This window comes from Lampris incognitus, chromosome 3 (genome assembly GCF_029633865.1).
Source record: "Lampris incognitus isolate fLamInc1 chromosome 3, fLamInc1.hap2, whole genome shotgun sequence".
NCBI lineage: Eukaryota > Metazoa > Chordata > Actinopteri > Lampriformes > Lampridae > Lampris > Lampris incognitus.
In genome coordinates this window covers 71,271,531-71,293,458 of record NC_079213.1, presented here as the reverse complement: position 1 = coordinate 71,293,458, position 21,928 = coordinate 71,271,531, and the positions used below count along the sequence as shown (strand labels likewise).

The 21,928-nt window shown below is 46.9% G+C and overlaps 1 protein-coding gene across 2 annotated transcripts in view; it reads left to right on the top strand.

The window, feature by feature from the left end:
- pik3r3b (phosphoinositide-3-kinase, regulatory subunit 3b (gamma)) overlaps positions 1 to 21,928 on the top strand; it is a 272,303-nt gene that overhangs the window by 233,813 nt on the left and 16,562 nt on the right. Inside the window, exon 1 of one of the 2 annotated variants that reach the window (XM_056278062.1) lies at positions 20,640 to 20,945. The exons of the other annotated variant lie outside the window; for it this stretch is intronic. Within the exon in view, the coding sequence (XP_056134037.1) occupies positions 20,837 to 20,945 (109 nt within the window). The 5' untranslated portion in view covers positions 20,640 to 20,836. Of the gene's footprint in view, positions 1 to 20,639; positions 20,946 to 21,928 lie in introns of those variants that run through there. 2 annotated transcript variants of the gene reach the window in all.

Genomic DNA, 21,928 nt, shown 5'->3' with positions numbered 1-21,928 from the left:
GATCCATGCTTTCATGTTGTTGACGCCAAATTCTGACCCTACCATCCGAATGTCGCAGCAGAAATTGAGACTCATCAGACCAGGCAACGTTTTTCCAATCTTCTATTGGCCAATTTTGGTGAGCCTGTGCGAATTGTAGCCTCAGTTTCCTGTTTTTAGCTGACAGGAGTGGCACCCGGTGTGGTATTCTGCTGCTGTAGCCCATCTGCCTCAAAGTTCGACGTGTTGTGCATTCAGAGATGCTCTTCTGCATACCTCGGTTGTAATGAGTGGTTATTTGAGTTACTGTTGCCTTTCTGTCAGCTCGAACCAGTCTGGCCATTCTCCTCTGACCTCTGGCATCAACAAGGCATTTTCGCCCACAGAACTGCCGCTCACTGGATATTTTCTCTTTTTCGGACCATTCTCTGTAAACCCTAGAGATGGTTGTGCGTGAAAATCCCAGTAGATCAGCAGTTTCTGAAATACTCAGACCAGCCCGTCTGGCACCAACAACCATGCCACATTCAAAGTCACTTAAATCACCTTTCTTCCCCATTCTGATGCTCGGTTTGAACGGCAGCAGATCGTCTTGACCATGTCTACATGCCTAAATGCATTGAGTTGCTGCCATGTGACTGGCTGATTAGAAATTTGCGTTAACGAGCAGTTGGACAGGTGTGCCTAATAAAGTGGCCGGTGAGTGTAGATGCTTATAGGGCATTATAGATGCAAGCTTCATAGAAAGTGTTACTGAAAACAGACATCTTCTTTGTGAAAAATAAAAATATGTCTTTGAGCCCTCACCCTGAGCCCTCCTCCCAATTGTTTCAAGAACAGAGCCGAAGGCAGGTGGCTGTGCAGACACGCAAACACCCCATCACCTGACACACACCCACACTCTTGCTCACTCACTCATTTACACGCACGCACGCACACACACACACACACACACACACACACACACACACACACACACACACACACACACACACACACAAACAAACACACGGGTCAGCACAGCCTCTTCTCTGACCTTCACCTTGTCACTCAAACCTGGGGCGCTATCGTGTCTCAGAATAGCGATGCTGTTTGGGGGACCAGTTCACCTCTTCTGTCAAAGCGGGTCGTGTTTTCGGCGTTGCCGCTACCAGTTGTTGCTGATCCGTGTGCACGGCTCCGAGTTCGTTCCCTGCGCTCTCCAGAAAACGTCGTTCCTGTAGGCACTGCTTACGCCGCCATCTGTGCTGATAGGTCACGTCCTGTTTAAGTGCTGAAGTGCTTTATTGTAAAGTCATGGGAAATCATGTGAGCGTAACAGGGCGGGTAAACCAGAAGACCTGAGTTCAAACCCCCATGTCGGCAAACATCTCCCCCTGGCTGAAGTGCTCTTGAGCAAGGCTCTGACTCCCAGCTGTGTGTCTGGATTCGTTATCCAGAAGTTCCCCCTTGGAAGGAGGAAAGGGAGGTTGCTAACTCAAATCAACCAGGCCCAAGTAGTACACTACACTGAAAACTGTTGGTGCTGCATTTTTTTTTTGACATAACGAGAGAAAAAAAGTGAAGTGGTATAAAGGGATTTCTTTTTGATGTAAAAACTATGAACAGGTCTTCCTGTGACAGATCTGTGCCAGCTGCTGTTTTTCTTTACTTTATTTAAACAAGGTCTGTGAGGTTTGGTGTTGACCCTGCATCGCTTAATATGTTGAACTTGCAGTGAGTTATGATGATGAAGAGGGTGCTGCTGGCACCGACTGATGAAGAGGCTGCTGCTGGCACTGACTGGCTGAGTGCTGAGTACTGCTGTTAGAGGAGCTCTAGCTCCGGTGGATTAGCGACTGATGCATATGTCGAGGTTTAGTGGGCAGTAAAGTTATCACCTTTCATTACATTTTATATAAAATCTTTATTTTAATAGGAGTATAAACTAATTTCTTCTATTAAATCTGAATTTAATCTAACTAGAGGGGTCCTGTGCCTCTCTTATGGCTGTAAATTTCCTCCTAGCCATCAAATGGTAATATGTACTGAGGCAGCAAACTGCTGAGCAGGTTTTGAGTGGCTAACTCCAATGTGATGTAAAATGTTTTCCTGGGAATTAAAGGAACCGTTGTATCGCAGATGTCACACTTTTTGCCGCTAGCTTGTCGTTCCACTCCTGAGTGCCGGCTCAACTGTGCCCTGCTTGTTTTAGAGCCCTGTGATGGCTTGGCGGCCCGTCCAGGGTGTCTCCCCGCCTGCCGTCCAGTGACTGCTGGGATAGGCTCCAGCATCCCCGCGACCCTGAGAGCAGGATAAGCGGTTCGGATAACGGGATGGATGGATAAATTGGAATTCCAAGACGTGGTCGTGTACCACAGATCTTGCTAGAATATTGCTTACTCGATGCTGGATAGATTACATACATTATAGGGGGTCTTCTACAATGACACAGACCCCAACACGTATGGACAAACATGCACATGTGCACGTAGCCAACCACGCACACACACACACAAGCTTGGTTTACTTCGTTTATTTAAAAAGTGGATGCACATTACTGCCTGACTTGTGAAATAAGGTGTCTCTGCTAGCTTCGCTGGGTCTCGGCGCTGAAACGTGCATGCCCTCGCTCACACTCCCGTGTCTGCTTTCCCTCTTTCACACCACAAGCTCAGCAGCACCAACTCTCCACTTGGCAGTGTCACGGCATACCTTCAGCAACCGCAGGACCATCTTGTTTACCTCACACGCCTCTTTTCTCCTCTTCCCTCACTTTTCCTCCCCTCCGGCAAATCCTTCATTTCCGCCGCGGGGTGTTGGAATCCCTCTCATCTCGGGCGGCAACAGTCAGGTTGGCTCGGTCTGACGTGTTTCATTTAGTGTGGTGTGAGCTTAGGGTGTCATGGAAGTACAGTAACTGTGTGTGTGTGTGTGTGTGTGTGTGTCTGTGTGTGTCTGTGTGTGTGTCTGTGTGTGTGTGTGAGTGAGTGAGTGAGTGAGTGAGTGAGTGAGTGAGTGAGTGAGTGAGTGAGTGAGTGAGTGAGTGAGTGAGTGAGTGAGAGAGGTCAATATGTGCCTGTGTGGTGGGTGACCCCAAACTTTTGTCACCACAGCAGGCCATGTGTGAGTGTGACAAACACTGGGCCCGTCCCTTTTGCCTTTCATGGTCAATATGTTTGTACACCTGCCACCCTGGAAATCACACCCCAAGTCTCACACACACACACACGCACACACACAGAGGCTGCGAAGGCTGCCGGGGTCACTGTCTTGTTGTCCACTCAGATGAACTGCAGTTCTGCTTCTGCATAACCAGCTTACGAACCCTCCAGCTTACGAACCCTCCATCCCATCTTCCCCTCCAGCAAGCCAGCCTCGTCAACTGAACACGATAAAAACGCAACTGTCAGCTACCCGGTCGCACTACCCGGTCGCACAAGGTTAGATGGAGGTTTTTTTTTGTGTCAATAAATTGGTCTCAGACCAGCATTTACATGGTATTTTTTGTGCTTTTTGCCATCACCATGGATTTCTTTCTCCCAGGACTTAAAACGTCACTTAATTATTTACCAGCTAACGAGTCACCAAGCTTAAGCCTTGAGTGGTGTTTCATTAAAAGGTACAATATGTACATTTAAATAGTTAAATAGCACTCCCACAACAATTGTATAAATATGCTAATCAGGGTATCGCTTCCCTCCCAAAAAACAGATGCAGATGTTTCAGTTGACGAGCTTAGGTATTGTAGCTTCAGGTGCAAAACATGGATCACAGCCCCTCTCGCCAGCCTCGGCCGCGGGTGGCGAGGCTTGTAGCTTCAGATACATGGAAAGTGTTTTTTTCTGCTGTCACAGGAACAGCAAAAAATAATGTTGCTGTGTTGTTTGCCCTTCCAAGCCTCTCTGTGCCCTGCTGCGATATTAACTGTCTGTCTCAGCTGCTGGTTTTTATGTGCCGGGTAAAAACAACTGTAGATTAACAACTGCCAAAGAAGCACCCTCGAATATTGGTTTCTAAAGCGGGCGGGAACTCTGGTCCGACCCCTTTAATTTAGAATTGGCATTTAAAATGAGTCCCAGGGCTGCTGTGGGATTGGCTGGTGGCCAGTATGTCCTCTTCATGCTAGTGTCTCCCCCCCGCCGCCGCCCCCTCGCTGCAGTGAAGCTGCTTCTTAGCTTAAGACTTACTATGTACTGCAAACTGCATGCATGATTGTGGCGACAGCATTATTCATTCACAAGGACAGTTGTTATCATGTTTGTTGCTAATCGCAGGATTTGATCATGCAATGCTCTGGTCACAACATAATAACTAGCCAACGTGAAGGGGTGATCAAGGCCGGACTCAGGTAGACAAGTAATCCTTAAAGTTTACCGTGATCAAATTCCAGCAAACTTGAGTTGTTTCCTGGTTGTGAGTCTCTTTATCTTGCACAGTCTGTGTTATAAATGGTTTAGACAGGGCATTTGGATAGCGTAGCGGTCTATTCCGTTGCCTACCAGCTCAGGGATCGCCAGTTCAAATCCCCATGTTGCCTCCGGCTTGATCGGATATCCCTACAGACGCAATTGACCGTGTGGGAAGCCGGATGTGGGGTACATGTCCTGTTCGCTGCACTAGCGCCTCCTCTGGTCAGTCGGGGGCACCTGTGCGGGGGGACTGGGGGGGGGAATAGTGTGATCCTCCCACATGCTACATCCCCCTGGCGAAACTCCTTGCTGTCAGGTGAAAAGAAGCGCCTGTCGACTCCACGTGTATCGGAGGAGACGTGTGGTAGTCTGCAGCCCTCCGCAGATCAGCAGAGGGGGGGTGGAGCGGCAACCGGGTCAGCTCGGAAGAGCAGGGTGATTGGCTGGATACAGTTGGGGAGAAAAATCCAATAAATGAATAAATGGTTTAGACATGCGCTTGCACTGTCTTCACTGGCGTTGTCTTTCGGTCTTGTGCTCGCTGTGTTGCATATTTGAATAAAGTAATGTGATACTTGTGTCGGAAGAGGTTAAACGTCTCTGTTGTTCTGCAAGCATTAATATAATGAAGCCGCAGTGAAAGCCCGCGTTGTTTCTTGCTGTTTGACCCCATAAGATCTAATATCTGGTCTAGAGAAAGCCCCGGAGGCAGGGTTTTGCTTAATGTTTGCATGTTAAGTTTATAGTCATTAAAATATGCAAATGATTAGCCGATCTCAGATAAATAGAAAGTAAATTACTTAGACAGGGTCGTGAGCTTGAACTCTGAGGGGGAGACAGGACACACCCGCGTTGTGTGTGTAAAACTTTTGTTTTGTTCTCATTTTTTTTGGTGGCATTTCCTCGGTTTTGCAGAGCGTGCGGTACTCCCTCACACCTGCCCCGCCTCCTCGCTTTAAATTATAAGCGATGTGACTGGTAACCCAAGTGAAAACCGCCAAACGGGTTGAATTTACAACACCAATTTTTTTCACACGTTCAGAAATAAAATTCACACCATTAAGAGACAACTCTCACCACAGCAGCGTAATGAGACGGGGAATGTTGTACCCTTGGCGCACATCATTCATATAGAAGCACAATGAGGAGGTTTTCACACCTCTGGTTGCAGTTGCTAGATGGCGACTGTTGTGCGTTTCACATTGCTCGCTAGTCTTGTAATGACGGCTTCGCACGATTAAAGCAACAGAGAGAAAGAGACAGCGGGACAGATAACCAGGCAGATTAAGATACAGACAGATGGACAGACAGACACACACACTGCTGCCGAAGTAGTGACGGAAAAGAGACTCTCTCTTACGACTGGCACCGCGCCACTTACCCCAGATCCTCACTTTTCCTTCTACGTGCCGCCCTTAAAGGGATGACACACCTAGTTTCCGCTGCCTTCTCTAATCCTCCCATGCCAGGGTCGAAGCATGAGGGGGCCTTCACAGCGATCCAGTTCTAACCAGGTCACTTCTGACTGCAGCTAGTCATGAGAGGGTGGCATGCTCATCTGCTAAGCCAGGCTTCACTCTGAGAATGCATTAGATAAATGTGAACATGTCCACAGCAACACTTGCGGTTAATATTTCAGTAGATACCTACTGTAGTCAAGGACTAGTATAAGTTTTGAGTACGGAAGTAGTAGCTACGTATTTGGTTGCAAACCCTGTTCTGTAGCATAACTCACATATGCTGCCAGGCGCTGTATGTGAAGTTTACCCTGAGGATGACAATGGCGTGAGACCTGTTTATTAATAGCAGAGAGAGAGAGAGAGAGAGAGAGAGAGGAGAGAGAGAGAGAGAGAGAGAGAGAGAGAGAGATGAGAGAGAGAGAGAGAGAGAGACAAACTGATGAAGAGTTAAAAAGAGGATAAGTAGGCTAAAGCAGAGAGGGAGAAAGATGAACAGAGAAAGAAAGGGGGAGAGGTGGTTATACATTAGCTGAGGTGAGGTAGAGGGAGAAAGGGGTCTGACTGACATATTTCAAGCCAGATAGGGTTTGTCTGTCACACTCTTATCATATCCACCCTACCGCCATGCTGCTGTGTCTGTGAATGCTCGATCATCATTGGGAGTTATGGTAAAACAAGGCAAGCACTGTAAGGGACGTAGACAAAAGAGGGTGCCCTACACACACACACACACACACACACACACACACACACAACACACACAACACACATACTTGCAAATCTATACTTGTGGGGCCCCTTCATTGACTACATTCATTTCCTAGCCCTTAAACCTAACCTTAACCAAGCAAACGACACGCCTAACCCTAACCGTTACCCTAACCCTAACCCTAATTCTAACCTGAATCCTAAAACCAAGTCCTAACCCTAAAATAGACCCTTTTACTTGTGGGGCCCCATAAAATGGCCCCACAAGGTAGGTGGTTTCTGGTTTAACTATCCTAATGGGGACCAAATGTCCCCATTAGGATAGTTTAAACATGGTCAACACACACACACACACACACACACACACACACACTCAGAGCTGTTTAAGCTAAAACCACTCCCCTAGGTTTATATTGTGTTTTGTGTTATGGTACCTGTGCAGTATTTTGGTCTTACTTGTGTATTTTACTTGGATATTACTTATTCATTTTGCATATGTTTAATTTTTTTGTCCCTATAATGTGACTAGCGGAGTAGAGCGATAGGCCTATAATGTGACTAGCGGAGTAGAGCGATAGGCTAAAACTCAAGAGAGACATTAAGATCGAAACGGCCTACGCCACGTAACCAAGGGGTTAAAATGGAGATAGCCCGTGTCAGGTAGTGAGGAAACGGTTAAACACAGTTTGTCTGTTCCTCAGCGCAGGCCTGCTATACTGGCCGACGGGCTATCTAGCTGGCTGCCTGCGTGCCTGGCTCCCTGCCTGCCCGTCTGACTGGCTGTCTGACTGTGCTCTTGCATGAGTAATGCTGAGCCATGGTGCCCCGCTGCCTTGACAACCAGCATAGAAAAGAGGAGGGGGGTGCAAAGGGATGGGGGAGCTCTGTGTGGGCAGAGAGCAAATATAGAAGAGAGAAAGGAGGAGAGGCGGGGATAGGCAGGAGGGATTGTGCGGTGGGGGATCTGATCAAATAGACGCTCTGAAACAATTAAAATGTAGGGCAGGGAAACGGAGAACTCTACAGATGGAGGCAAGGAGGGGTTCAGAGAAAAGAGAAAAGGGCAAGAAACTGAGAGAGAGAAAGAGATAGAGAGTTGGGCAGAGAAATGGAGAGCGGATATACACAGAAAAATGGAGAAGGGACAGTGGTAGAGACGCGCTTGGCAGAATGAGCATGAGTAAGTAAAAAGAGAGAGCAGGACGGCTCAGCAATTCTGGGTGCCGACAGCAGCAGCAGCGGTAACCTGTTTCAGTGTCACCAGAGAGTTGCATCATGGGATCAGGGCCGCAGGGTGCTCACATTGCAAGATGATATCATCCGTTACCAACTCAGCCCTTGTCTGCTCTGTTCCATCTGCCTTCCAGCCAAGAGCGAGAGAGAGAATGATAGACAAAGAGAGATATGTCTGCTGTTTCTGTCTGCGATCTTCTTTCCATCTGTCTTGATTTGACTGTTTTCTATCTGTCAGGCTGTATGCTGCCCCCTCCGTATGTCCATACGTCTACCTGTCCATCTATTTGTGTCAGCCTGTCTCTAAATGACTGTCTGCCCAGCCATCTCAGAAAGTTTTGGAAAGACAGGCTGATACAGTAACATAGGAAGAGAGGATAAGGTTTTCATTAGTGAAGGACTGGTCTGTGCCAGTATGATCAAGATCACCATCTTGCAATTTGAAGGAGAGATGCAAAGAAAGGAGAGTGAGGAGGGGCAGAGAAATTTGGGCTGGATACTGTGCGCGTGTGTGTGTGTGTGCGTGCGTGCGTGCGTGCCGGTTTTTTGTTACCTTTTGGAGACCTTCTCCAGTTTAAACACTAACCTTTGCCTGCTCTCAGTCTTCATCCGTGCTTGGCACTGTAGCTGGCTGATGTACCCAGAGAGAGAGAGAGAGAGAGAGAGAGAGAGAGAGAGAGAGAGAGAGAGAGGAGAGAGAGAGAGAGAGAGAGAGAGAGAGAGAGAGAGAGAGAGAGAGAGAGAGAGAGAGAGAGAGGAGAGAGAGAGAGAGAGAGAGAGAGAGAGAGAGAGAGAGAGAGAGAGAGAGAGAGAGAGAGAGAGAGAGAGAGAGAGAGAGAGAGAGAGAGAGAGAGAGAGATAGGAAGGGTGGAGGGATTGCAGAGCAGAAGGGACGGTGGGTCCTGGTGGGGAGGGGGGCAAAGGTGAAGGAAGGTATCATTCTGCTCTGCTGCGTCATTAACATTGCTGCTGTTCTTCAGGGAGGCAGTGTTTTCCTGCACCGTGCATCCACTGTCTGCAGCCTTTGTTATCACTGTAAGAACGAAAACCCATTTCACCGCATCAGTTCGCATCCTTAGAGATTTTTTTTTAATGCTAGAAATTGTGTTGCAAACTAATTTAATCTCATTAGCGCTGTGAAATGTACCATATAGCTCAACACTTAAAATCAGTTGCTAAATATCCGTGACAGTAGATTGTAAGCACACGGGCACTGGCTTCTCAGCAGGCTTTTGTCAATAATTAATAGAAATCCTTTCAGCTGCTCCGAGCGTTTTCCTCTGCTGGCCTGCAGTGTAAGCCAGGTGGGCTTACTTGTTTTATAGGGATTGATTGGGTCAGGCGAGGTAAAACATTACCGGGGTAGGAAGTGAAGTTGTGAATAATAATCAGTACATTTGGTCACTGCTCTTAAGGGTAGACGGATCAAAGGGGAGAAGGGAGGAGGACGCAGGAGAGCGAAGGGAAGGAAGGAGTCCGACTGGAGCTCCTCATTGAATTAGCCGAGCTGGAAAGTTTGAGACAGCGAAGCTAATTGGTTTGCTCGAGTTGGGGCACACATGACTCCCAGCTGGCACACGGCTCACTAAGAGCAAAGCAGCCAGTGTGTCCAATCTGATGTGCAGCATCCAACAGAAGCTGCAGCGCATCAAAGGGCCAAATAAAATGCTAAACACTTCCATAATGGTTACTACAGTGTGATGTCTGGTTGAGGTAAGCTTAAGCGTGGTTTTTAACCCAGAGGAGTTCATGCGCTCCAAACAATTTGTACTTTGTCAGCCTGGGATCCAAATGGTAATTCTGTTCACTCACCCCAACACAAGGGCCGTTGCATGTTGCTTGAATTACTGACATGGCACTTTTTAAAGGAACATGTCCAAAACTGCGGTACACGTAATAATGGCACAACTGTTACAGATATAATTTAGAATAATAAAGAAAAACGACCCACTGAAATTATTGGCATGGAGCCACAATATTGTGCGCTTACTGCCAGTTGCTCTCTTGAGTACCAAGAATGAGAATCACAGAAAGTTGAATCAGTTCATCCTGACAGATTTATTGAGAGAAACGCGTCATCGCTCATCTAAGTGACCTCTTCAGTCTCGATTGACTGCAGGTATCCCCACCCTTATAAACGATACAGTGGCACAACGACCGAAAACAACAATCCGTTTCATATGCAAATATGGGCGTGACCATTAAAGTTACCAAGGCCATGTGTACTATTCACAGAGGATTTGGGAATGTTTGCAATCGCAATATTGTAAGATGGTGACAGATGCACTCTTTGGCCCACCCCCTCGGTTCAAGGGTGATCATTCCCCCTTAACATAGATAGCCTTTTTGACTCCCCGTTCAAACCAGTGTTCCTCCCTATTAAGGATGTGCACATCCTCATCCTTGAAAGAGTGGCCACTGGCCTGTAGATGGGTGTAGACTGCGGAGTCCTGGCCTGATGTGTTAGCTCTTCTGTGTTGTGCCATCCTGGTTTGGTTTCCCCGATGTACAAGTCTTGGCAATCCTCCTGGCACTTAACAGGGTACACAATATTGCTCTGTTTGTGCCAGGGAAACTGATCCTTGGGGTGGACCAATTTCTGGCACAGCGTGTTTTGGGGTTTGAAAGCAACTGAGATGCAGTGTTTGGAAATTACACATCTCAACTTTTCCGACACTCCCACCACATACAAAATCACCACTGGTTTACACTACAGCTGTTGTGCTGCTCCCTTCGATTGGCTGGTGCACTGTTTGGTGTCTTCCTGGCTTTGACAAACCCCAATCTCTACCCAGGAGACTCAAAAGCTTAGCCTCCAAGAACAACAGTCGGTCACTAACGGCTCCAACGACTCATGACCACTGAATAGAGTACTAACGAAGTCGAAACTAGCACCTCCAATGGACTGTCGTTGCCAAACATCGGAACACAAAAGAGCCATTGACATCAATAGCTCTGATAATGACTCCAAAGAGGCTAAATATCTGAGTTTCATCACCAGCCAGTCAGACTAGCTTGGTCTTGTCAGAAAGGCACGAACTGATGAAGCCTCTTGGATGAGAGGCGAAACGTCTTCACGGATATATAACCAAGTCCAGTTGCACTTAATTCAACTCTTTTGGATTACCGTTCTAGTTTGAATCCTCGCCTGACAAGTTAGCAGCCTTGCTAACTGTTAAGATACAGGCTACTGTCCCATCATAACATGGTAGCAGGCTTTGGAGCGTGGCCTCCAATATTTGAAAAAATGGTTCTTTTAGGTCAGGGATAGGCAACATGGTCCAGAAAGGTCCGGTGTGGGTGCAGGTCTTTATTCCAACCAAGGAGTTACACACCTGAGTCTACAATCAAGGTCCTTAGCAAAGGCTATTGGTTGACTAATAGAATAAGGTGTGTAACTGCTTGGTTGGAACAAAGACCTTCACCCACACCGGACCTTTCTGGACCACGTTGCCTATCTCTGTTTTAGGTATTAGTAAGAGAATTCTTATTTTCCATTTGAGGCCTGTATGTATTAAAAATAACACAAAATTAAGTTTTCATTGGCTATTGTATTGCCTGTGGTATTGATGACAATCAAGCCCTATGATGCAAAAAAAATTTAAATTAAAATTTCATAGTTTGAAGTGTAGAGGTGTTCTAATTTCATCGGTGGTGTGTGTATGCGGGTGTGTGGATGAGGGGTTTAAGAAACAGCTAATTTCTGTTTCAGTGGCCATATGTAAGTATAGCAGAAAAGATGGTCTCTCTGCGTGGCTCACTGCAGTGGCTTGGTCCCCCTGACACTGCAGTTGCATGCACCAGGAGACGTTCCCATATGGCGCACACACATGCAGACTCCACAGGAGCAACCTTATCCCCTCGTGAACACACTTTCACACCGATGAAAACATGAGTGCATTTACTCACCGTACACACACTCGCGCTCATGTGGTCAAGCACTGTTACACACTGAACAGCTGTGTACAATCTGTACATGGAGGCATCTTTTCACATGCACACAAATCTCAAGGTAATCCTTGGCCGATTTTGGTTTATGTAGGCACTTTATTATGTGTCGTATTTACACAGAAAGAGACAGCGAAAGAGAGGCAGACGATATATTGTTAAAAAAAGGCGATGAGTTCCTGTACCAGAGAAGGCATACCCTCCAAAAATGCTTATGCATAATATATACAAAAGTATCGCGCTGTATTATGCAATTGCTGTGTGTGTGTATATGTGTATATGTACAGTATATACCTATAGAAACAAAGTGTGTGTGCACAAAACATGGAAGAGTAGGCCAGTAACTGCGCTGCATCTGTACATACCAAAAAGTTGTGTCAGTGTGCTTTCTCAGTCCCCCACTCCACCAGTGACTCTGTTTAGCATGGAGCCTGTGCAGGGAGCAGCCTACTCATGTCTACAGTGAAGTTGTACTTTCCACTCTAGTTATTACAGTGGCAGACGAAATATGAAAGCGCTAAGGGCTACAGATAATAAGCACAGAAATAGACCAAGCAGTGAGTAGTGACACCCCCAACAGATACATACACACATATTACATATATTACAAAATTAAAATTACATATTACAAAATTACATTATATATATTAGCCGTTGTTTAAAACTCCATAATACTCTTCAAACGTAATGGTATCCCTTCAATATACTGTTTCCCTCGTTTTCTTTCCTACCTTGTCTTCTTCCCATCTACCATAGTTTACCATGGTCTGCCACTGCAGCCAAGCAGACATGAATCCCCCCACCCCTGCTTCATTCCTCCCTCAGTCTGTTGCTTATGTCTGTCCCATGACAGCACATGTGCAGTCTGCACATCGAATCAGCGTTCAACCACATGTGGTCGTGCCCCTTCAGATTTTTGATAAGTAATTTCCCTGGGGTATAAAGAAATTGGGCTTTTGTTGTTATTCATTTTACAGGTTTTTGTCAAGCGCGTTCTGGCAATAGCGTCCTAAACCATACCTTAAACCATGCCACCTTTCTCTTTCTTTCTTTCTTTATTTAATTTTTATTCTATTTCATTACTTTATTGATCCCCGTGGGGAAATTCCTCCTCTGCTTTTAACCCATCCTAGCTGTGTAGCTAGCAGCAGTGGGCAGCTGCCGTGCAGCGCCCGGGAACCAACTCCAGTTCGTCTTGCCCTGCCTCGGTCAGGGGCACGGACAGGAGTATTAACCCTAACATGCATGTCTTTTTGATGGTGGGGGAAACCGGAGCACCCAGAGAAAACCCATGCAGACACGGGGAGAACAGGCAAACTCCATACAGAAAGGACCTGGGATCATGATGCAGAAAAGGATCTCTATATGGATCTTTATATGGTTAAAATAAAGACAGAAAGCCTCACTGTTTACAACATAGCAAATTACATCAGGCTATTGGTAGATATGGTATAATATATTATACATATACACTGCTCAAAAAAATAAAGGGAACACATAAGCAATGCAATGTAGCTCCAAGTCAATCACACTTTTGAGATATCAACCTGTCCAGTTAGGAAGCAACACTGATTTGTGAATCAATTTCACCTGTTGGTAAATTGTCTAATTTCCACCAGGTGGAAATTAGACAATTTGCAAGACAACCCCTATAAAAGGAATGGATTTGCAGGTGGTGGCCACAGACCATTTGCCTGTCCTCATCTTTCCTGGCCGATCTTTGGTTAGTTTTTCATTTTGCTAGTGCCCTCACCACTAGAGGTGGCATGAGGCAGTATCTGCAACCTACAGAAGTTGCTCAGGTAGTGCAGCTCATCCAGGATGGCACATCAATGCGTGCTGTGGCAAGAAGATTTGATGTGTCTCCCAGCACAGTGTCCAGAGCATGGAGGAGGTACCAGGAGACAGGCCAGTACACCAGGAGACGTGGAGGGGGCCGCAGGAGGACAACAACCCCGCAGCAGGACCGCTATCTGGTCCTTTGTGCAAGGAGGAACAGGAGGAGCACTGCCGGAGCTCTACAAAACGACCTTCAACAGGCCACTAATGTGCAGGTTTCTGCTCAAACAGTGAGAAACAGAATGCATGAGGATGGTATGAGGGCCCGACGTCCACAATTGGGGCCTGTGCTCACAGCCCAACACCGTGCAGCCCGATTGACCTTTGCCAGAGAACATCTTGGTTGGCAGATTCGCCATTGGCGCCCTGTTTTCTTCACAGATGAGAGCAGGTTCACACTGAACACATGTGACAGACGTGAGAGAGTCTGGAGACGCTGTGGAGAACGTTCTGCTGCCTGCAACATCCTCCAGCATGACTGGTTTGGCGGTGGGTCAGTGATGGTCTGGGGAGGCATATCCTTGGAGGGCCGCACAGACCTCTACGTGCTAGCCAGAGGTACCATGACTGCCATTAGGTACCGGGATGAGATCCTCAGACCCATTGTCAGACCATATGCTGGTGCAGTGGGCCCTGGGTTCCTGCTCATGCACGACAATGCTCGTCCTCATGTGGCCAGAGTGTGTCAGCAGTTCCTGTATGTCGAGGGCATTGATGCTATGGACTGGCCTGCACGTTCCCCAGACCTGAATCCAATCGAGCACCTCTGGGACATCATGTCTCGTACCATTCGCCAACGCGATGTCGCACCACAGACTGTCCAGGAGTTGACCGATGCCCTGATCCAGGTCTGGGAGGAGATCCCTCAGGAGACCATCCGTCATCTCATCAGGAGCATGCCCAGACGTTGTAGGGAGTGCATACAGGCACGTGGAGGCCACACACACTACTGAGCCTCATTTTGAATCGTCTTGAAGAATTTCCACAGAAGTTGGATCAGCCTATGTTCTCATTTTCCACTTTGATTTTGAGTATGATTCTGAATCCAGACCTTAATGGGCTAATGATTTTGATTCCATTGATCATTCTTAGGTTATTTTGCTCTAAACACATTCCTCTGTCTAATAAATAAAGATTTTCAACTGAAATATTTCATTCATCGAGGTCTATATTGTGTTTTTAGGTGTTCCCTTTATTTTTTTGAGCAGTGTATATATTAAATATATTATTGGCCCTGTGATGGCCTGGCGGCCTGTCCAGGGTGTCTCCCCGCTTGCTGCCCAATGACTGCTGGGATAGGCTCCAGCATCCCCGCAACCCTGAGAGCGGGATAAGCAGTTTGGATAATGGATGGATGGATGGATGGATGGATGGATGGATATTATATATGAGGTATTGGTATGATATGGTATATGATATAAAACAAGGATATGGCCAGGCAACATTATAGTAAGTTTAGCTACACATTATTTTGCATAATGGGCATTTAGATTATATTGAAATGTGTTTCTTCGGTTTGACTAAACTCATCATCAATATAGTACAGTCCTTTATAAGACTGAAGGAAGAATCTCCGTGTTGTCTGCAGGTGTGAAGCCGGATGTGGGCATGTGTCCTGATCACTGCACTAGTGCCTCCTCTGGTCGGTCGGGGCGCCTGTTCTGGGGGGGAAGGGGAACTGAGGGAAATCCTCTCATGCAGTACGTCCCCCTGGTGAAACTCCTCACTGTCAGGTGAAAAGAAGCGCTGGTGACTCCACATGTATCGGAGGAGGCATGTGGTAGTCGGCAGACGGGGTGGAGCAGCGACCGGGACGGCTCAGAAGAGTCGGGGTAATTGGCCGAGTACAATTGGGGAGAAAAAAGGGGGGAAAATCCCCCAAAAAAAAGATCGAAGGAAGAAGTAGTGATTATTACATATAGAATTACAAGAAAGGGGCAGCTGATGTAATGGTCACCGGCACAGAGGACCCAGTCAGCAGATCTAGAGACACACTAGTTGAAGCCCCTGTATTTGTGCCAGTTTTGTCTAGTATATGTCCTCCTGCCTTTCTCTCGCTCCGTGCTTGTAACAGTATGTGTCAGTCAGTGAGTGTTGCAACCTGCACATGGGCTAATTATGCAAATTTCCTGAGGGATTAAGCAGTTTGCAGAACTGGATATTATTTTTCGCTCTTGGTTATTATAGGTCATTACATTTGGAGAAGGCACTACTACGTGTAGTTGAATAGCAGCACACTTACAGTGTTTTGTGGGTCTGTATGCAGTTTTTCTTTGTTGTTATGTTTGAAAGCAGTTTGTTACCAAGAAAGCAAAACCCCTTTGAGTCATGGTTTTTGACATTTATGTGTTTCATTATTATTTATGTATTTCATCCCATGCAGATACATCAAAAATGCTCAGTGCACTATGCCCCTTGTTGTATTTGTTGCTTACTTGACAGTCTTTTCATGTCTCCAAATATCTGTCCCCTTCTCTCTTGTGCCTTAGTGTAGTTTGTCAGAATCAGAATCTGTCCATCCCCACCTCTTTGTTCCCTCAGTCTGTTACATATGTCTGTCCCATGACAGCATATGTGCAGTCTGCACATAAAAGCCCACACTCGCTGATAGATTTGCATGCACAGTGTACAGCAGTGAGCCAGGCGGGCCTCCACAAGGGAATATGCCAGTGAGATACACCACACTATTGTGTAATCACTGGTCTTTTGCACCACACAAGCCACACACACACACACACACACACACACACACACACACACACACACACACACACACACACACACACACACACACACACACACACACACACACTTGGGGGAACCAATAATCAATGCATTAAAAACAATGCAAAATTTAAAAAAAATAATCTGCAAACCATGCACACATAAATTTGCACCAGTAACTGATTGAGGAAGTACACAAATCCTGTGTGGACATTTTCAAATGCTACTTCAACAAAAGTATTAGCATTCATGTGTCAAAAATAATAATGAATAACCTTTTCTATAGTATTCTCTTTATCCAGAAAATGCTCCATCTTCATCTTCAAAAAGGTTAACCTTGTAAAAGGAATCTGGCGCTCTCGCTCACTTGCGCACACACACATGCACACACTTTAAAACAGATAAGGCAACCATTCACAGGTGCGGTAGGGTCATGGTAGCTCTATTCACCCATGTCAGTGTGTACCGCCCTTTTCAGTGTCTCGCTTTCTATCTCATTTTACATGCAGTAGATTGCATAGCTCGAAAAAAAAAAGAAAAGACGTGTAATTACTAAACATCGTAGTTAACTCGGAGACTGACTCAGTGTTCTAGCGTGGGTTTTGATGGTGTCATTCGGGTCACAGGTGGTGTGTGACCTCAAAATATTACGCACATTTGTGCACGTATAGACTCACAAATAAACCCAGATACACATAGACAACTCACGTGGAGAGGTACAGGCTTTCACAGGGACACACATCCAGAAACACACCGATTAAATGTGGTGTAATGAACTCGTTGTTCTTAAGGACAAACTGCATTTCACCAGTCGGAGATATTCGCCATATTTCAAGGTCATATTTGGACGTACTGCAGGCCCCAACTGGAAGCTAACAGCCTGCTATGGAGAGAAGCATTTTGACTGTTTATTTTTAAGCCCAACACCAGCAAAGGGAGGGAGCATTCAGCTAGGTTTGGTTTAATGAAGATCTACCTTACATCGTTTTAATGCACTTGCACTGTGTGATATTTAGATAGACAATGCCGTTGTCTGATGCCAAGCACCTTATCGTTAGAGCCTCACTGGATGCTTTGGTATCCATCCATTATCCGAACCGCTTATCCTGCTCTCAGGGTTGCGAGGATGCTGGAGCCTATCCCAGCAGTCACTGGGCGGCAGGCGGGGAGACACCCTGGACAGGCCGCCAGGCCACCACAGGGCCGACACACACACACACATTCATACCTAGGGGCAATTCAGTATGGCCGATTCATCTGACCTACATGTCTTTGGACTGTGGGAGGAAACCGGAGCCCCCGGAGGAAACCCACGCAGACACGGGGAGAACATGCAAACTCCACACAGAGGACTTTGGTATCCATGGAGACACAAATGGAAAACTCACCGCTTGATCCCCAGGAGGTCACCGGTGTGACTTGCCAGTTCAGCCTTCTCTTTTTCCCTGCCTCTCTCACACTCAGAAATTCTGTCCTTTTCTCTTTCACTCCCCACAAACTGTCTCCCAGCCCCCCCCCCCCCCCCCCCCCAAGCACACACAGAAAGCGTTTGCGCAGCTATCCTTATTAGGACATTGCATTGACTTCCTGAATAGCCTAACCCTAACCTTAACCTCAACCTACTTTCAATTCCAACCATACCCCTAACCTTAACCAGGACCCCCCGAAATGACGTGTTGCCTGATTAGGACCGGGCTTTGGTCCCTATGAGGACTACTGGTCCCAAGAAGCTTAGTGTTTATACTGGAAAAGGTCTCCAAAAGGTAACACACACACACACACACACACACACACACAGGCCACCTGTAGAGCAGATACTTGAGAGGAAATTAGGATGGCAGTTCTGCCATTATTTACACACCCCCCTCAGCATTATCATCACCATCAAATGAAATGATTAAAATATATATAGATTTTAGATTTGTATAGTTTGTGTGGGGATGGGGTGGGGGGTGGGTGTGTCTGTGTGGAGAGGAGGAGGTCATATGCTTCATATTTGATTATGCATGCATCATGCAGTTAGGACGCATGATGCCACCCTCCTCTATTGTTCGGAGGGTTCATTGGGACCTCTGTCTTGATGGCTGGGACAGCACAGATTAATGTCTGTTCCCATCGCACTCTGTCTCTCTCGCCCTCTCTCCCCCTCTCTCTTTCTGTTTCTCTTTGAATGAGAGGGGCAGAGTCAGTTCCTGTGTCATTGTTAGAGATCCATCTGTCCAACCACACACACGCACACTTGCACATACACAACAGCAATTAAACCTGTTTGACACACTTGACAGAGTGGGGCTGTGGGCTGTGTGTGTCCGGCACGAGCCATCTGTGGAACCATTGCCCCCATGCACGGACACACACACACACACACACACACACACACACACACACACACACACACACACAGTGTCACAGGCTGCGGCATTAAATAGATTTCATTCACCAATATTCCCCCAACACCTCCTTTTTACTGGGGCGAGAGGGGGCTCCCAGTCATCCTCCTTTTCTCGCCTCCTGTGATGGACAGATGAGACAGACAAGTGGAGGGAGGAGATGGATGGATGAGTGGGTAGACGATGAAGGAGGCCAGAATGGATGGACGGCAGATTGGGAAGCTTCCCTTTCAGTTGCTGATCCTGCCTGAAGTAGGCCACCGAGCAGACAGATAGATTAGACAGACCAGCTGTAATTACTGGTCCACCCACCCACCTCCCATCTGAGGAACGTCCCCCTCCCCCTTCTGTGTTGAATTGATATTGGGCTTTAATATGAGATTATCATATGGAGATCATTGAATGCATGGACCAGTCTGGGCCTTCTCTGTGTCGAGGAGGGGCTTTTATAATTACACTGCAGATGTGGCCAACGCTCACAACCCTGTATTCTTCTAGAAGGGTGGAAGGGAAAACAGGGACACCTCATGCGTAATAGTTCTTGAAAGACATTTTAACAATCTACCAAGCATGCAGTGCCAGCGTGTGTATAACATGAAACATAAAACAGCCCATGGGAAAACTTAAAGCTCTAGTTTTCCCATGTTATTTTCTGTTGGGCTCGTATTATTCTCCCTTCTGAGAAATGTTCACTTACCTACTGTGGGGGGGGGGGGGAAGAATGCAGGGTCACGAGAGAACAGAAAAATACACCTGGCTCTGTTTTGAACCAAGACATTCAGGGACACCTGGGTTTCGTGGAAACTCGTCCACAGTGCTGCCACAACAGTGTGTGATAAATACGAGCGAGTGGTCAAGTCTGACTGATGCCATGGAAGCGTAACTAGCCTATAGGATGGATAAACACACTTGCACAATTGCAACCTCTAACGCGTCACAGGGCCCACCTGTTTACATAACAGTAAGATCACAATGTATGATAGAAGCCTGCATTAGTATATTTTGTTTTTTTGCAAATGGTGTTCCTGCAGATACTTCAGTACTGACGCAGTAAATTGAAAGCTTTAACTCTAGTATGTTTCATAGATTATTATTTTTGCCTTTCCTGGCATGTCTTATTCCCTCGGCTGTTGGAGCTTTTCAGGTCTGGATGCAAAGGGGTCTAACGAATCACTTTTATCTTGCCGGTCAGCGTTCATAGTAGGGGTTTTGGTCCTACCAGCAGCCAATAGGCCGTTTGTTCTCACATTCAGCAGGAAGGTGCAGGACTAAGGAAAACCACAATATTTGCAACTTGGTCTTCCGAGGTTCAAGCGAAGCAGTAGAGTAATTTTCCTATTGGCTTGAACGTTCGAGCCCTGAGTATGCGCACGGCTCGGCGCTTGAAAAGTAACTGGAGGGGTGTGTGTGTATGTGCGCGTGGTGGTGGGGGGGGGGGCTATACCATTACGCGTGTGAGAAAGAGGGGGGTTAAAAACGATGTCAGCGAACATGTGAAAAGGGATGAGGGGAAGAAAAAAATATATAATATCCTTCATACGTAGCGAGTGAATACGATACGCGACGCGTCCTCGTAGCTTCGTTTATCTACGTTGTCCGCTCGTGCAAAGGACGCGTCGCAAGCTCGCGGTTTGTTTTCGTTGCGTCATTGTTGGAAAGAAGCGTCCCTCCCCCCCCCCCCCCGCGTGTCGAAGCTCAGTGGTATCGCCGATGTGAGGTGAAACGCTCCCAGCCTCTCTGTCAGTGGTCTTAAAATGAAGCTTGCACCCGGCGGCGAGGTGAAAAACGGGACAAAATGTAGAGCTGGCGTCTACCTACTGCTCTGCACGACTCCGAAGACGTCTTTTATGGGCCTCCATGACGAGCTTGAAGTCACTATTATGTCGGAGGGAGCAGCCGAAGCCGGGTGCCTGCTGGTGTACAGAGTTCTCCGCTGTCTATTTATTTGAGTCTGGAGCAGGAATTCAGATACTAAGCGGAGACTTCCAAGTAGACAGACAGACATAGACACATACACACACGTACAGATAGCTGGGTATAAGATAGATAGAGACGAGTTATCCGATGCGGTTTTAAGTCGTTTTTTGTCTCTTTTTTATTTTATTTTTTCCGCATTTTGTAATCCTTGTTGGAGAAGCTGTCGTTTGTCAGAAATTGAACAGCAATGTATAACACGGTTTGGACGACGGAAAAAGAAGAAGATGATTGGAGGGATGTGATGATGCCCTACTCCACAGAGCTGATCTTTTATATAGAAATGGACCAACCACCAGGTATGCATGATAAACGTTATCGAGTTTAAAGGAGACGAAGGGGGGGGCGGGGGGTCGGTTAGTTTAATTTCTACTGAAATCGGCGAGGACTCGGGGAGGGCGCACATCCCGTGCAAAGCAAGTAGCAGTGTGTTGGAAGAAGTCCTCAGGCCCCAGCCGAGTATTGTATTGCCCGCAATTATTAGCGGCGAATAACTTACTCCGCTGCAAAAAATGTCAGTTTTTGTGCACCACTTGTGTTACGTCTCAACTCACGCTACAGCCGGTCGGGTGTTGTACTATAGCGTTAGATGTACACAAGGACAGTGTTGCATTTTATACTTTAGCGCTGTTCGCGTCGCAGTGACACACGCGTTGACACCAGGCATATGGCGAGTCGTGTCGTTTCTCTTGCATCATTTTATCGTTTATATTACGGTGCAATATCGTTATTATTGCAGAAAAAAGCACTGGATGTGGATCTATCTGTCCCACTGTCGGTCCATAGGTGCAAAGCGATGGCTCCACAAGTCTATTGTGAAGCGGCACAGAGGCAGTCTCATCTGGAGACAATAGTCTCCCGCAGTTTCCCAAGTCGCTGGTTATCGGCGGTGATCAGCGCAGATGCCCCACTATCAAAAGAGACGACAGGGGGGGAAAAAGGTGTCGGAAAAGGCGAGAGTTGGCGTGGTCGGACGTTTTTGCTCAAGTTATGTTTGCCAATTCTACCAGTACATTTCACGAAATCATCAAATATTGCTTTGAATAGTAAACCCAATAACAGATCAGCTATGCGATGGGTCTACTTATATTACACAACTTAAAGGCATCTGAAACATCGCCTTACTCGTCCCAAATAGTTGAAAGGTGGCTTGTTCCGGCACAGCAACGCCGTGGGGGGATGGGATACAAGCCACCGAGAGGTCGCAACTGTGAAAGGTAGAAAATACGTCATCCAGGTCTGGCAGCACATCCGGGGTGCATGTGCGTTTACGTCTTTAGAT